The sequence below is a fragment of the Falco cherrug genome, chromosome 2, assembly GCF_023634085.1.
Source record: "Falco cherrug isolate bFalChe1 chromosome 2, bFalChe1.pri, whole genome shotgun sequence".
Taxonomy (NCBI): Eukaryota; Metazoa; Chordata; class Aves; order Falconiformes; family Falconidae; genus Falco; species Falco cherrug.
The window spans coordinates 2,868,265-2,885,243 of NC_073698.1; the positions used below are offsets into that span (position 1 = coordinate 2,868,265).

Here is a 16,979-nt window from a genome sequence, read left to right on the forward strand (position 1 = left end):
CATATTGCAATTACACTCTCAATTGCAGTAACATTGTCATTAAAAATGTATCAGCAAATCACAGAGTAAGTACACTACAGAGTGAATAGATTTCAAAACATATCTGTTAATTGATTTAAAGTATTAAATAGTTTGGAACTAAGGGTCTGTCCAGATCCTAACAGAAGCCATGCTGCTGGGTGAAGGTTACCAGGAATCTGAAATCACCCACGACAAAAGTTGCGTATTTTCCCCAGGCAGACAACTTGTCTCCTCCACCAAGATCAAGCTCCTGAAACCCACTGCTGCGTTGCACCCTTGTGAGGAGATCCGGGGAAGTTGCAGTCCTGGGCTCTCGGCGTCCCAGTCTTTGGGTGCAGCAGGGCAGCTCTACAGAGCGTGCATGGCAGGGTGAGAGCATCACAGGTGGAAACGCCCCAAAGTGCTTTGAAAACCTGGTGCGGGTTCAGGGGAAACCTGCAGAAGTGGGTTGGAAAGGAAATCGTCTTGGAGTTGGAGCTGAGGAGCCAGACTGCTTGGCTTAAACACGAGGCAGCTGAAAACAGGATGATTCTTCGTGTTTGTACACGGGGAGAGCATACCTGGCGCTGCAGTCGCGTGCCTTCACCTGGAAAATAAGAAAAAACGGATATGATTGTGAGAAACTGAAGATGGGGAAATCAAAAGACTGTTTGAAAAGTTTCCCTCAGGGGCAGCCTCCTGTCACACAAACTATTTTAACTCTGCTTCCAGCCCGCAAGCCAAGACTCCCTCTGGCTCAGCCCGGGCACAAGACCCACGAGCTGCTCCTGGGGGCTGCCTGGCATCCGTGTACACCCCCCCACACACACACTCCCTGGAAGCAGCGTGTGACAGGCTGAAAATGGCCTCAGAGGGATCCTTCCCCAGCAGCTGGAGGATCACAACATTTCCTTCACCCAGATACCATCACAGCAAAGGTACTCGTGGTTTTCAAACTCATGGACTCAGCCTGCTGGCTCACATCTTCAAGGCAGCATCCCCTCAGGGAGACTGAACTGGTACTTAATAAAACCAAGCAGACAGGAAAACAGATGTCGAAGCCACAAAGATAAGGACAAGGTGTTTTGCCCACATGGAGACAAAGCCAGAGACAATGTCTTGGAGCCAGCTTTTGGCTGTCTCACATCTCACTGCACACTGCAAGGACTTCCAGGTACGCCTTCAGAAACCCCAATGACACAGAAAGCCAGGGCTCGGTTCCTGCGGCTGCCTCGTTCCTGCCAGACCTGGGGAATTGGACCTGCACGGGACAGGGGTGGCTCATCTCTACCCCCCCGATATGACCATCCTGCCTAGCATCCCTGCAAGAGGGGTGCGATGGAGACGCTCTCACCAGCCCGACCTCATCCCCTCTGCTAAGTCAAGCAGCTGCCGTGCAGGAGCATCCAGCCAGCTCAGGTGGGGAGTAAATGGCACAAACACTGTCCCCAAAACACTTGTTCCCTTCCCTGTCATGCACACGGGGAACGTTGTGAGCCACAGCTCTCTGCTGCTCTGCTTTGTTACCAGACATGTCCCTAATCCTTTCCATCTTTTCAGAAACAGCTTTGAGATATTTGCAAATAATAAACTGTTTCCCTGCAGCCCGGAGGGAGGCCAGCGCTCAGCCTGACAGCTCATGCAGACGGCATGGGAAAAAAAAACACACGCCCCCACCTAGGACCGGCAGGGATTTATAAAACCATGCAAAATTTATTCCGAGGTTCCCCGTTTAATGGAGGCACATCTGCTGCCTGCCGGCGTGAGCCTGATCGGGGGCTGCGAGAGCATTTTGCCGTGGCATTTTGGAAAGGGGGAGTGAAGAACATTTTATATTTAGCAGTTGTTATTTACGAATTAGGAAAATAAATGCTTCTGTGCCGGCTCCGCCGGCTGTGTGTCGAGCAGGTGTGGTTGGCAACGCGTTTGCAAGCTCTGGAGGAGGAAGAGGCGAAGACAGGAGATGCCGCCAACATAGACAAAGGGCTGAGTATTGCTCAGAAGTACCCAAGGGATGCTGGAGGCTGGATTAATTGAACTGAGATTAAATTTAACTGTATGTGGAACGAGGCCATGCTCTGCAGACTAAAAAAAGAGGCTTTTTGGTATATCAGGATCTTGTCTGCTAGGAGCTAGAGGTGTGCAATACAGCTGCAAAAGGAGGGCAACAATTTCTCCAGGGTGCCTAGCGCAAAAGATCTTGTACTCGCTGAAGGCAAGCATTGGAGCTGTTGCAGAGGGCAATGGCAGGACTTCACCTGCCATTTCAGCATCCCAGGTACCAGAGAGGATAACCCAAGCCCCAGTGGGATCACAGAAAGCCTGCCAAAATAGTGGGGGAAATCAGCAGCCAACTCTAGAAGCAGTGATGTGCTGCTTAGCCCGTTTTGCTGTCTATAGCTAGGGTGGGGGGTAAATGGGAGAAAAAAGCAGGGGTAATGGGGAAAACAGCACAGTTCAGCTAGATGATGACCCTGGAGCAAAAATGAATGAGTTCAAATTGGGTGCAAATTGATCTCACCTGGAAATGAGGGGGGAAAAAAAGTCTGAGCAGCAGTGATGCAAGGTCTGGAATAGCCTCCTGCGGGCTGGTGGGGGCAGAAACCCAGAGGATTTCAGCCTGGGTGGGCTGGAGGCTGCAAGGATCTGGTCAAGGGTGATGGACCCGAGGCCACCACGGTGGCTGCATGGGTGGTGAATATCTGGGCTGGGCAGGCAGCATCAGCCAGTGCAGGAGGGCATTCCCAAGGGGCTCCCAGCAGTGCCCGCTGGCATGCCTTCGGTCTGGAGGAGATGTGGGTGCAGCTGGACCCTCCCACGGCACCAGGGCCTAGAGCAGGAGGGAAGAATTGCCCACGCTGAGCCAATTCCACACCGGGATCCCATCTAGGATGAAGGCAGCAAACACTTCCCAACATGGCTGGACCTCACCACAGCTCCCTCGGAGCACAGTGCCCATTGCCAGCAGCTCTGGCTGAAGGGAAATCCTCATCTGCCCACCGTGTTTCCTGAATAAAGACACAAGAGGCAACAGAATATTGAAATCTGGAAGCTTCTTTTGGAGGCCAATAATGAATGGTGCATTGTGTCAGGCACCTATGAAAGCCAAAAGCATAAATAATTACAAAAGGGAGTAGCAAGCCCAACTGATGGTTCGCAGGTGGCGTGTTCGGTGTTCAGCCACCAGTTCTGGCAGGTGTAGATTATTGACAAGGAATAGCTGGGAGAATACACTTTTTTGTCTCACCTTCTTTTAGAATCTTCACTAAATATCTGTAGGCAATTATATTCATAGAAAAATTTATATATTTTTTCAGCCGTACCTTACGTGGCCACCCAAAAGACACAGCAGAAGCACGGCAGTCATCCCAGCACGTGGATGGTAATCTGTAAGGTCACGTGCATGGGTTTCCCCAGCATGCAGATAGTCTCCTCAGCTGCACCCCCCAACACATGCACATCCTCGCTTCCCACCCAGAGTTTTCCTCCTTTCCTGCACCCACAAGCCCTGCACAGCCCTCACACACCGTCCCCCCCAAATATCCCCTCTCACACCTCCTTGAAATAGCTCCAAGGAAGGAACTGGGAAGTCCCCAGCTGAAAGCCAAGGTGAGAACACAGCCGCCCCTCACCATCAAGACATCCACAGAGATTTTACTGCTGGAGCAGAAGCCAGGCAGCATTCCAGCACCAAAACTGCTGATGGGAATGCCGGTCTGGAGAGCAGTCCCCGTGCCAGGCCACCGGAGTGGCTGAGCTGAAGCCTAGCAAAGAGCCCCCATCACACACCCTGAGCTGCAGGGTCTCTGTGCAGACACCTCGAGGAGGAGCCTCCTGCCTGCACGCCCCAGGCTGCCCCAGCTCTCGTCCCACCAGGGCAGTCCCTGCTGTCCCCTGGGTGCAGAGGGCAACGGCTGTGAGGATCCCAAGGAGTACAGGCAAAGCAAAGGCCTCTCACCATGCTCTCCTGTGCAGCACGACCAGGCTGGGCAGAGCTGCCCAGTTCTCGTTCCCCGTTCCCACCTCTGTCGTGCCTCACCACTGGGTATCTGGCTCTCCCCTGCCCCACCTGGAACAAGTGTCTTCTGATCTCAGCATGTTCCCACTCTGCACTACAGTGTTTTTTATCCACCCACCTGCCCCACCAAAGTCCATCCTTTCCTTAATTGCCTGAGCACAAGTGATCCCTGTAGAGGCATGAAGCTGGGTTAATTAGCACTGGTAATATACAGCTGTGGGCTGGCTGCAGCGGCAGCAGGCTGGCTGATGTAGAGAAGGTGCAGCTGTGGCTGGTTAAGTTAAGTGGTTGAGAGCCAGGGAAGAGAGAGCAGCCAAGGAAGAGAGAGGAGGAAGAAGCAGAGAGAGGGAGAGAGGGCTTGGGCTCTGGCTGAGGCGAGACAAGGAGAAGGCAGCAGAGGGACTGGCATGAAGAGTGTGTTGGTATGGGATGGCAATAGACCTTGTTGCAGTTTGATAGTTTGGAGAGTGCTGTGACGATCCCTGCCCGTCCAGCGTCAATGTCACCCCGCAAGACTGCTGTGGGTGGCAGATGCTGACCCGTGCCCCTCCTCATGCCATGAGAGTTAAGACCAGTAGGAGCCGGAGATCTTCTTACTCAGCCACTGCTGTGCTGAGCCGGGGGTCTCTCTGCAGTATTTCAGTCCCTGAGCGGCTGCTCCTGATGTCTGGGCCCACTGGCACCGGCTGGCTGCAGCTGGGCATTGGCTGCGGGCCATGTCGGGCAGCCTCAGCCCGTGGCCCACGCACCCCACTGCGGATGGAGCTGCCAGGTTTCTGAGATCCAGGTCTACTGAGCCAGGAGGAAAAACTTTTCCTGAGCTGAAAGCAGCCAGCACAGCTTGTAGGGGCCCCTCCAAAGGGACACTGGGCCAGCATGTTTGTTTCCTCCCTCTGGTGCTCTGTCCCCTGCTACAGGCCAGCCATCCCAAATTCTGCAGGGGCAGGGAGAAGAACCCCAAAGGTGTCTGTCCTCTCACAAGCCGAGCCCCACCTTGTACTGCAGAGCGCTGGGTCGGGCTACAGGACAAGGGGAGCTTTGACAGGTTTTAAAGGAAGAAAGCCCAAAAGAGGGGAGAAAAAAAAAAAAAAAAAGAGAATAACCATAAATGCCAAGAACTGTTATTGTGAAGACATCACCATGGTGAAACAACTTTTTAACCCTAAGGATCATGAACTATGGCTAGCATGCTGCCAGCTAACAAGTACAAACATCGCTCCATAGCACTGTGATATTTATTGTTAGCAATAATAGTATTAAAGATCCACATTAGGTCTTTATCCGCTGAACAGATTCATACTCACACACATTGCAATTGTTTTGCCCAGGAACGTGTCGGCTCTCAAAATCACAGCCGAAGCCGTCCTGCCCAGGCATCCCCTAGACGTGCCATTAGCCACCATCAGAGTGATGGGAAAATGCCTGGAAGTTGTGGCAAACTTGGGCCAGTAAATCTCCCACTGGTGGGAGTACTGGGGAGCCCATGGCACACACACACACATGCATGCACGCATCCCCCATTTGCTTCTTTGGGTCTTTCCTGGTGCTTCAGGTGATGACCAGAGCCTGGAGACGTCTCCGTCTGTGATTCCCCATCTGCAGTGGTTGAGCGAGGGTTTCCTCCTGCCAGGGAGAAAAAGCGACTCTCAGAAAACTTCTTGGTGAAACCTCAAATCTTTCACAGCTCAACCCCAAATCGTGTTGGCTGCCACCCCCTCCCTGCCCGAGCTGAGAAAGGGACTCGCATGCTTCTCTAGGCTCCCGGGACCGGGGTGTGGATAGGCAAATGCTGGGAGCTGTTTTGGGGGCATGCCATGCTGCTGTGACCCCATGTCCTCCTCTAGACCCAGCACAAGACAGCCATCCGCCCAGTCCCATGGTGGCTCCATCCTGGCTCAGCCTGGATGTGCATCTGCAGGGGAGGGCACGGACATCCGTTACTCATCACCATGGGCCTTCTGGGCTCAAGGACGAGCTGGCATCCCCAGGGGAGCAGGAGCTGCGCTACAAACATGGCTCCTCCGCAGCTGGCAGCAGTATCCCAGCCTCTTTGCCTTGGACAGGGCTCAACAAACATGTCCCCAGATGGTTGGGGCTGCACCTTCTGCTCTGCAGCACCGTAACAAGTGTGACCGTGCCCTGTGCAGCATCCCAGTGCCAGGGCAGTGCCGACGTGCTGGGAGCAGGAGACCGCCAACAACTCTGAGACTCAAACGTGGGGCCAGGGCTCTCCTGGGAGGCCACCACCAGGGAATATGAAACAAGCGACGAGACGAGAGATGGCAAAAACGTTGGGCAAACCCAAGCACCGGTGGGGCCAGGGCCTGTACTGTAGCCTCGGGTCTCACCAGAGCTGTCCGTTTCTCTCCCTGCACTCACAGATGACGTCCCCACCGCCTGCTGCCTCAGCTACCAGCAACACCCTGTCCCACGGGGCCTCATCCTCTGCCCACATCACCAGCAGCAGCTGCACCCAGCCGGGGGTGATGTGAGTACCCACCGTTGTTGGCGGCTTGGGGTGCAACGACTGGAGCACTGCCCCAAGGGTTGCCAGGTGGTGGGACAGGGACATGGCCAGGGCCACCCAGGTTGCTGCCAGTGCGATCTCTTCAACTTACTTCAGTTCAACTAAATATTAATTGCTGCAAAAAAGGAAAATATAAACATATTTTGAACTATGTCCAATTAATAACCTAACCCAGAAATAATTTAACTATATCGATATGCCTGTTAATGAAGAGTCAGGAGTTTTGGTGCTGCAATACAGAATGCTATCGATCACCTTGGGTGTCTCTGAAGCCCCTGCTGGGGCCACAATGTGAAAGAAGGGACCCACAGGGACCACCTTGACCTTCCAACACGATGGGATCGCTGCTTCCGTCAGAGCGGGTTGTCCTTCGACCCAAGGCAGCTCCCACGGTACTTCGCCCTCCCCAGCCCAAGTTCAGATCCAGTGCCACGCAAGACAGCCCCATGGGGTGACACTAGAATCTCACCTGGGGCTGCCAATGCCAGTGGGCAGCCTGTGCCAGTGATCTTACTGGGAGCGCTGTGCCAGGGTCCCTGCGCCAGGGGACAAGAGTCTGGTCCGGCTGCAATGTCGGGCACTGCAAGGGGCAGGGAGATGATGAGCACAACAAGCCCCTGCCACGCTCCCTCCCTCCACGCGTCACAGCGCCTGTCCCCAAGTCCCCAGTGGCTGTGGGAGCCACCACGCCCTGGGCACCCTGTCCCCCCGCTGCCCCCCTCACCGCTGTGCGTGCCGCTGCAGTCCCTGCACTCCCAGGACTCGGTGGCATCTTCCAGGGCGGAGCAGCACTGGTGGGTCCCACGGGAGCCACAGGAGCTGCAGACCAGGACTCTCCAGGGTCTGGGGAGAGCAACGGTACCCACTGCCACCAAAGGTCCCCGAGCAGTGGGCCGACAGCCCCGGCACTGTGCCGAGCCCAGCTCTCCCCTGCTCCCGTCCTGGCAGCCGGGGCTGAGCTGCCAGAACGCACCCTGCGCCATGCCTGGCTCAGCGTCCCAGGGAACCTCCACCCCTGCCTGTCAGAGGAGACGAAGGCATCATGTCCTCACTGGGGCTGTGGGGTCCAGGACCACCAGCACTCATCCCGCCTGCTCTGCCTGGTCCCGGCCCAGAGGGCACAGGCACTGGTCGGCGTCGCAGGAGCTCTACAAGCCCCTGTGGTGGCAGCGCTGGTGCCAGAAGAGGAACAGGTTCCCCTGCCAGTGAGCGGCTGCAGGAGTGCAGGGCTGGGAGCCTCCCGCAGTGCCCCCCCATCTGGAATGTTAAATATTTCCTCTGCCCCGGTGCTGTGACTTTTCCATCCATCTGTCTCCGCAGGTGGGAGTGTGACACCCTCGGTGCCCAACCCCAGTGGGGACGGGCTGGCACTGGGCACTGCTGGCACCCACAAAATGGGGGGTGGTCGTGTCTGGCACCCCAGTGGTTGCGCTGCCTTCGGAGGACCGGGCTGGGCTGGAGAAAGGGGCTGGCAGGAACCTCACTGGGTGCAACAAGTGCCGAGTCCTGCCCCTGGGGAGGAACAAGCCCCGGCACCAGCACAGGCTAGGGCCACCTGGCTGGAAAGCAGCTTGGCAGAGAGGGGCCTGGTGGGCACCTCAACCAGCTGCCCGTTGAGCAGGGGACCCGGACCCCTTGGAAAGGCGGGATCTGGTTTGTATCAAGACCCCACGGTGAGCCCATATACCACAAATTTAACGTCCCATTGTCCCCAGTTTGGCCTGTTCAGATTCGTAACAAATGGGGTATGGGCTTGGTCCCTTCCATATTGTTTTGTCCAATGCACGTAACAGCTGATACACGGGAGATAAATCCCCGAGCCCATGAGAACACTTCCCTAAGGAATTGTTCACAAACAATGAGCTGTGAAACATGGTCGTGGGACCCAGTGGAAGGAAACCTGGTGTGCCCCAGAGCTGCGAGCCTTTATTTGGCATATACGTACTTGTTGGGGTTTTCCGGCATCAGGGTTTAAACCTGGAGATCCCACATGTTTTGGAAAAACTGTCCATCGAGAAACAGCGTTGAAGTGTAGAGTATTGCCTACCCACGAAGCACAGTGGAATTTTGTGTGGGAAGGAAAAGGAAAAACCTACGACCCGCCGCCACCCTCCACCGCTCAATATCCAGCCCCTCCGAGTCCTTTCTGGAGACGTCCTCGCACCTGCGTGTGCATGGAACAGCGTGTTTACGCGGTGCTATCGGTACCCCGACCACATGCCCCTCTAGAACATTGGCCTCTGCTGACCCCAAAGACAGCCGAGGGAAACGGGATGTTCAAACCCCTCGGGCTGCACCCGAGTGGGTAAGAGGGGTGCAAGCATGTGGGGAACATCCAGGGCCCATTTCGCCCCAGGCGTGCTTCTGAGTGGAGAAGCCCACACTGAGCTGGAGATGCAGTGAGTGCAGGGGAGACCCCCAGATCTTGCCCCTGACCCTCAGCCCATGCCCAGGCTCTTCACAGTGGTGCCCATCCAGTTCCTGGGCCAGGTTGCCATAAATGTATATACAGAGGTATCTATACTGTGGCATCATTCAAACACACGCACACGCTTTTTTTTTTTCTGGAGGCTTTGAATCTTCAAAATCAAAAGCCTCATTTAGATCAGATAACTATAATATTTGCTCATCTTGCAACATAGATTTCCAGGGAGGTTCCATCTGATACAGCTACATGTTGTCAACAAAACTACGACAGCGATACCTATAACAAGGATAGTTTGTAAGGGATTCGCTAGGCGCCCGGTTATTGACCGCCCGCCTAACTCTTGAAGCAGCCCTTTGCATCTCATCCAGTTGTTTCTGGAGATCCTCAGTAGCATTTGGGACATGTGAGCAACATCTAGTTCTACGTACCCGCATACTCCATGTGCTTCAGCCGGTACTAAAGCTAACACCAGCCGATTCTGTAAAGCACACTTGCTATTTGCTTGTACTTGTTCACCCATCAGTTTGAATCCCTTTTCCGCTGCTTTAGCTAGTGTTTCCCTTTGCCGTGTTCCATGTTCTAGCAACTATCCATCCTCTAGTGCCATTAAGCCAGCTAGAATAAAGCTGCCAAGACCCCAGTTTGCCAGTTCCAAAGTGGGGGGTCCATGCCAGGGCTCTTCTGCATTTTGAGCTCTTTTAATTTTTCCCCAATGTTTACATTCAATTGGTTTCTGTCTCCATGTGGGGCATAAGGTCGGTCCACCTAGGGTGACTGGTCGAGTTATTTTTGCAAGCTCTAGTCTCGCTGTCTAGTATCCATCTCCACTTGCCCGTACCAAGAGGCCCGGAGCAGAGAGGCCTAGGGAACAAGATTTTCCCCGATTTTGATTTTGCTTACAGGTATTCATTATCCAGAATCCCTCTTTCAAAATCCTCATTTTCCTTCCATCAACAACCTTGGTGCAGTTCCGTTTCGACAGGGTCAGATTCCACGCGTTTTGGTGTCCCCGTCAAGGACGCCTTCAAACACGCGAGGTGCAGTTCCATTGCCCTTCAATTCGTTTAGACCATGGTTTTGGGGACCTCTTCAAGTCTTCACATTCTGGCCGGCTAGTTGTACTTCACTGGGTAGCCTTTCCTATACGGAATGTTAGGTGGCACTGCATCCAGGCTTCCGGAAGCAAATCCTAAACCTAGGGCTGGTGAATTGAGGGGGCACTCACCAGTTCCTGATGAAAACAGAGTTTTATTCCCTCTGGTCAATGGAGCGTGAAGTCCCTCGCCTCCTCGCTGTCGACACCGGCCCTTTTTGCCAAGAAAATGGGACGCCCCAGCTTTGTGGGCCTCGCCGGTGACGTGACCTACCCATTCTAAATAACTGTCATCAACTGGGAGAAGGCCCCGAGGTGCTGGGTCTCCCACAGCCGGAGGTACAGGAACGCAAGCACCGATGCCGCTCGGGTTTCTCATTCTTCCCAGCTCTCGCACCAGTTTTGCGATCACATTCTCCTGTGTTTCGCTTAGGCTTATGCTGCTCAGTAGGAGGATGAACAGCAACTTCCTCCTAACTGCTTCAGTGGGAAACACTGTACCACGCTACAAATGCCTATAACTATTGATTTAACAATTTATCTGGCCTTTTCTGCTGTCCCATCGATTCATTAATGCCATTTCTAAAGGTTTGAGAGGGGCCAGCTGTTCTGCTGTCCATGATGAAGGGGCTCGTTTAATTCTTGAATAATGTGTCCAGGGTCCTTTGCCCCAACTCTCGACGGCTGTAGAGGTTGTTAAAAGGATGCGATATGGTCCTTTCCCCTTTCCCCTTAGAGGTTCCGCATTCTACCACTTGATACGCAGCCGGTCTCCGGGCTGGAAAGGATGAGCCGTGTGTCGAGTTCCAAGGATCTACGCGCTGTCGTGTACTTCTGAAATTCCTGCAAAATACTCCCTAAAAATAAATATTCCCTAAAGAAACTAGCTGAGTTTTCCCGTTTCATTGCCCCGTTAGATGGGTATCAGAGGGTGTATGTGCAGCCTGATGGGGCGATCCATGCGACAGCTTGTATGGGCTCAAATCGCCCTTCCCTCGAGGCTGGAACCTGATTCTCAGTGCCGCCAGAGGTAGTGCCTGAACCCAAGTCATAGGTGTTTCCTGACCATTTTTTCCGAGTTGTTGCTGAAGGGCGTAGTTCACCCGCTCCACTTGACCGCTAGATTCCGGTCTGTATGGAGTGCGGTAATCCCAGGTTAGGAACAAATTTTTACCCAACTCTTTTACGGTTCCAGCGATAACGTGGGACCCATGGTCTGATGGCACTCCTGAAGGCATACCAAGGCAGGCAGTAATCTCTTGTAACAGGATTTGGGCTACGTCCCCCGCCTTGTTGGTTCAACAAGCTTTCCAGCTTCAGGCCATCCACTGAAGGTATCAACCAAGGCCAAAATGTATCGATATCCTTCTTTTCTGGGTGAGCCGGTGAAATCTATTTGCCAATAATCTCCAGGAGAATTTCCTACCTTAGTCACCCCCATGATCAGCTTCTTAGTAGCATTTGGATTGTCTCTAAGGCGTATTTCACACCTCCCTGTAATGGATCTGATAACCTGTGCGTGGCCCTACTTACAAGTGCCTTGCGGAGGAGTTTCACTGAATTTTCAATTCCCCAGTGGAACTGCCCATCCCTTTAGCTGTTCTTCGGCCAGTGACTTAGTTATTCACTTATTATCCTCTTTCATCATGTTTTGGCGGTGCTTCCGGCGGGACTCTCCCCTCTGCAGGGGTCAGAGTCAGGATACCTTTCTCTGCAGCCCCCTTTGCAGCCATACCTGCCCACTGATTTCCTTATCCCGGAGCGGTCTTACCAGCTTGACGTGCCTTGCAATGCGTAACTGCGGCCGCCGCTGGTTTTTGAATGCTCTTTAATAATTCCTGGATCTGAGGCGCATATTTGAGCACAGTTCCTCGAGCAGATGATAGTCCTCTCTCTTTCCAAAGAGCTCCATGCGCATGAACCGATCCAAAGGCATACTTGGAGCCTGCCCGTGTGGGGGCTCATTTCCCTTTGCTCAGGGCCCGTGCCCTCGCGAGGGCATTCGGTTTGGCTTCCCGAGCAGAGACCTTTGCAGGCAAAGCTTGTGATTCTGTTAACCTCATCAATGGCAGTTCCAGCGCACCCAGGCAATCGTTATCCCTCTCGGGGGCAGCTGCTGCCGTCAGCATACAGCTCCCAGCCTGCTTCTTGAGATCTGGGGGCTGGAGCAGACTTCCTCAATGGTCCGGGGCCAGCCGACGTCCTCCTTTTTGTTTCAGTACCGTCATGACCAAGTGTGGTACCTAGACGGTAACCTTCTGCCCCACGGGAACTTAGGGGCCTCGTGAATCAGCAGCCCAGTTGCTGCTGCTGCTTGAAGGCATCCAGGCCATCCTGAGCTCAGCTCATCCAGCTGTTGGGAGAAGTCAGTTACAGCGTGCCGCTGAGGCCCTAAAAACTTGTGCCAAACTCCTAAGGCCGTACTTTCTCTCTCCTGGGTGAAAAGATCAAAGGTCTTTATTAAAAGCACGGGTAATGCCAGCACGGGGGCCTCCGTCAGAGCTCGCTCCAGGCGCTTGAAAGCAGCGTTACCCCCTTCTGTCCAGTCAATGCAGCCACTGCAGGAAGCTTTCAGTAGCTCATACAGCGGCTTCACAACGAATCCGTAATTGGCTCTCCGAAGCCGACACCATGCCGCCATTCTGCCAGATGCTGGTACGGAAGCTGCACAGGGCTACTTGTGCCCGGGCCCGTGTCCTCATCTTGGTCTTTGTCCCCATCCGCAGCCTTGTCCGTGTGCGCACCTTCCCCCGGCAGCTCGGCTCTAAGGCCCTGGGGCCACACTCTGGTCCCCAGCAGCCCTGGCACCCCCTGGCTGGGGCTGCTCCTCTTCCCTGGTGAGCAGGGGGGAAGGAACCCTGGGGAGGGCCCCAGCACAGGCCGCCCCTCGCCACTTGGCCATCAGCACTTGCAGAAACGTTTGGTACCCCATGGCCATCACGAGGGTGTCCTGGACGATGCGCATGAGCTCTTCAGCGAGGTTATGCGTGACCGTGGCCGAGGGGCTGCAGGGGGTGGCTCCACATCGACGGGGCTCTGCGGCCTGTCCCTGCCATCCGTGGGGAACTCCTTGTGCTTTGGCCCCTCTGGCAGCTCCAGTGGGATGGCCTGGCCAAGGGTGAGCCCCGGCTTCCCCACCAGCACCCAGGTGGCTCTGGGGGACCGGGCAAGTCCCATGCGCGTTACTGCGGCTGGCTCTGCCATCGCACCAGGCCACGGCTCCGGGACACAGCAGAGGGAGCCCAGGGAAGAGGAGCCGCTGCATGACAGGGATGGCAGCGGGGCCTGTGGGGCCTGGTGCTCCCTCCTCAGAGCATCTGCACTTGCCCGGCACTGGAGGATGGGGAAGAGCGAAGGCTCTTGCCCTGCGGTGCTCATGCACATCAGCAAGCCCACGGGCAAAGTTCAAGCTTCTGTTAGTGAGGATCGGCAGGTTTCTTGCACAGCAGCTGGGAGGGCAGTTGCATGTCAGGTTGTCCCTTGAGAAGCCTTGCTCAACTTCCTCAGCCAAAGTGCCAGGGGTCACAGAACCACACCATGGTCAGGGCTGGAGGGGACCTCTGGAGATCATCTAGTCCAACCCCCGGCAAAAGCAGGTCCTCCTGGAGCAGGCTGCACAGAATTGTGTCCAGGTGGTGCTGGCACGTCTGCAGAGGAGGGGGCTCCACAGCCTCTGGGCAGCCTGTGCCAGTGATCTTACTGGGAGCGCTGTGCCAGGGTCCCTGCGCCAGGGGACAAGAGTCTGGTCCGGCTGCAATGTCGGGCACTGCAAGGGGCAGGGAGATGATGAGCACAACAAGCCCCTGCCACGCTCCCTCCCTCCACGCGTCACAGCGCCTGTCCCCAAGTCCCCAGTGGCTGTGGGAGCCACCACGCCCTGGGCACCCTGTCCCCCCGCTGCCCCCCTCACCGCTGTGCGTGCCGCTGCAGTCCCTGCACTCCCAGGACTCGGTGGCATCTTCCAGGGCGGAGCAGCACTGGTGGGTCCCACGGGAGCCACAGGAGCTGCAGACCAGGAGTCTCCACGGCCTGCGGAGAGCAACGGTACCCACTGCCACCAAAGGTCCCCGAGCTGTGGGCCGACAGCCCCGGCACTGTGCCGAGCCCAGCTCTCCCCTGCTCCCGTCCTGGCAGCCGGGGCTGAGCTGCCAGAACGCACCCTGCGCCATGCCTGGCTCAGCATCCCAGGGAACCTCCACCCCTGCCCGTCAGAGGAGACAAAGGCATCGTGTCCTCACTGGGGCTGTGGGGTCCAGGACCACCAGCACTCACCCCGCCTGCTCTGCCTGGTCGCGGCCCAGAGGGCACAGGCACTGGTCGGCGTCGCAGGAGCTCTGCCAGAGCACCAAGTCGAGGAGAGAGCCCTCCTCCTCCCAGGCAGCATCCCTGTGGGAAGAGGGGAGCACTCAGCACCGGGGACGTGGGGGACACCCCGTCGGCACCCAGGAGGGCTGGAGGGGATCAGCTGGAGTATTGTGGAGGGCAAGGGAGGCAGCGGGGAGGGTACCGACCTGTCGGGGATTTTGATGCCCAAGCGGAACATCTCTGCCTGGAAGGCTGTCATGTCCCGGCACAGAGGGCTCCGAAAGTGGTGCAGGCCTGAGCGCAGCGCCTGGCCCTAGGGCAGAGGTGGCATCGGCATCAGCAGTGGCGGGAGGGACCCGTTCGCTCCCCGGAGCTGGGTGACGGGGTGACCACCGGGCTGACCATGTCAGGGACCGGGGCGATGGCGCCTACCTGGATGCAGTGGCGGTGGAACCAGGCGCTGGCGCAGCTGGGGCAGACCATGGTGGTATAACAGGGCCGCCCCGCCACCTCGTCCCGGCAGATTAGGCAGAGGGTCTGGTGTCGCTGCATCGCCCTCACTCGCTGCACCAGCCGGTGCCTCCAGCAGAAGGACCTGCAGGATGGAGGTGGCAGTTCATCCGCAGCCCTCATCCTCGTCCTCTTCCTCCTCCACTGCCACACAGCGGGCCCAGCGGGGCAGCCACACCCCCGGCAAAAGCAGGCCCTCCTGGAGCAGGCTGCACAGAATTGTGTCCAGGTGGTGCTGGCACGTCTGCAGAGGAGGGGGCTCCACAGCCTCTGGGCAGCCTGTGCCAGTGATCTTACTGGGAGCGCTGTGCCAGGGTCCCTGCGCCAGGGGACAAGAGTCTGGTCCGGCTGCAATGTCGGGTCCCCTCCTCCGGCCATGCTGTGGGGCACTGGGTCGTGAGGGACCGGGGCGCATCACGGTGCCTTGACCTCAGGTCCATCAGCGCAGCTGCAGAATACTGGGCTGCGGGGAGCGGGGCCTATTGTGGCACCTTGACCTCAGCTCCGTCTCACAGCGGCAGGAATGGGTCTATCTGGGCATGGGAATGTCGGGACTGTGTAGTGACCACCGTGATCCGCCATCTCACCTGGCAAACGTCCTTACACCTACTCATCCCCTTTTCTTCATCTGGGACTTGGGGACAGGCCCAGGGCTGTTGTGTATGGACGGAAGGAATGTCACTGCCCCTTGACATGCCCTGTCCTTCCTTCTAGCCAGCTTAGACTGGCTAGTCTAAGTACCCCAGAGTACCCCAGCACAGGTACTCTTGCTTAGCGCCCTGATTCCTGATTCTTTTGCTGAGAGAGAAGAAGCCAGGGTCTTCCAAGGACAACGTGACACCCAAATTCCCTTCTAGCCCCTCTGCAAGAAACCTGGAGATCCTGACTCATAACAGCCAGAACTTGCCATGTGTGCTTGTTGACATGCAGGGTCTGGTGGCAGGACCAGGCTGGAGAAGGAGGGAGGCTCAGGCTTCTGCTGGAAGCACTGACCAGTGGCCAGCACTGCCCATTCTGTGGCTTCCTTTCCTTTTCTAGCTCAGCAAACCTGGGCAATCCTAACATAATTTCTTTGCTACGATGCATTCATTTTCTTTCCTTGAAACCCTGCGCCTGCACAACAGCCAGGGGTAAAAGAAGTGCATTGCCACAGGAGACGAGTATCGTGCAGAGGAGAGCCCCGCAGCCCCAAAGCTTCAGCCCCAGTCACAGTTCCCTCAGCCCCACAGCACAATGAAGGTCCCTGCAGCCACCCTGGTTGCTCTCCTCCTTGTGGCCACCTGCTCTGGTCCGAGGTCCGAGGCCCATCTTGGTGAGTCTGGTATTGCTGCATCTCCCCAGGGCTGGGTCTGCCACCACTCCACAGGAGCTGCCAGGGCAGCCACAGATTCCCAACCCTGTCAGCATGGATCCTCATGGCTGTGAGGAGGGCTGGGAGCAGGAGACCACCGCCAATGCTGGGACTCAGGTGTGGGGCCAGGGCTCTCCTGGGGGACCACTGCCAGGGAATATGACACAAGGAGGGTAATGGGAGATGGGTCCCCATCCTTATCCCATCCCATCCTCATCCCATCCCCCTCTTCATCCCATCACATCCCATCCTGCTCCACCCATGTCCCAACCGTCAGAGTCAGCCCCTTCCTTCTGCTTGCTCTCCATGTGCAGCCAAGCCTCCAGGAGCCAGCACTCACCACGGGGATGGTCCCAACCCCAGAACGCATGAATCTGGGCATGGCAACATGGGGGCAAGCTCAAGGTCACTGCCTCCCTGCTAAGGACCCAAACTGCCCCTGCCCCTGTGAGTTCTGCTGCCAGGGAGGGAGGCTGCTGGAGTTCTGCAGGGAGCAGCATTAGGAAAGCTCTGGGTGATGGCTGTGAACAGGCAGCATGGTCCTGGGTGTCTCAAGAGTCCTGGGGTTCCAGGATCATGGCTGCCTTTGTGCTGCCCGTTGGCCATGCTAGGCTCAGGATATGACTCAGGACCCAGCTGGTTTTGATGGAGGAAGAAACAAAACAAAGTGGAGGAAATGTGCAACATGCTGACATGCTCTCGTCCAGGGCATGTGTCTTTTCCCCTGCAGCCCCCAGCAGCCACCAG

The 16,979-nt window shown here is 56.2% G+C and overlaps 1 protein-coding gene across 1 annotated transcript; it reads right to left on the minus strand.

Moving 5' to 3' along the window:
• Positions 1 to 13,569: 13,569 nt before the first annotated feature.
• Positions 13,570 to 15,025, minus strand: LOC129735334 (G2/M phase-specific E3 ubiquitin-protein ligase-like). Its single transcript, XM_055701626.1, has 4 exons — positions 14,804 to 15,025; positions 14,578 to 14,684; positions 14,339 to 14,452; positions 13,570 to 14,095 (listed from the first exon to the last, which is right to left on the minus strand). Exons 1-4 carry the CDS (start codon positions 15,002 to 15,004, stop codon positions 13,570 to 13,572), a joined length of 948 nt encoding a protein of 315 aa, XP_055557601.1. The 5' UTR covers positions 15,005 to 15,025.
• Between the last annotated feature and the right edge of the window lie 1,954 nt (positions 15,026 to 16,979).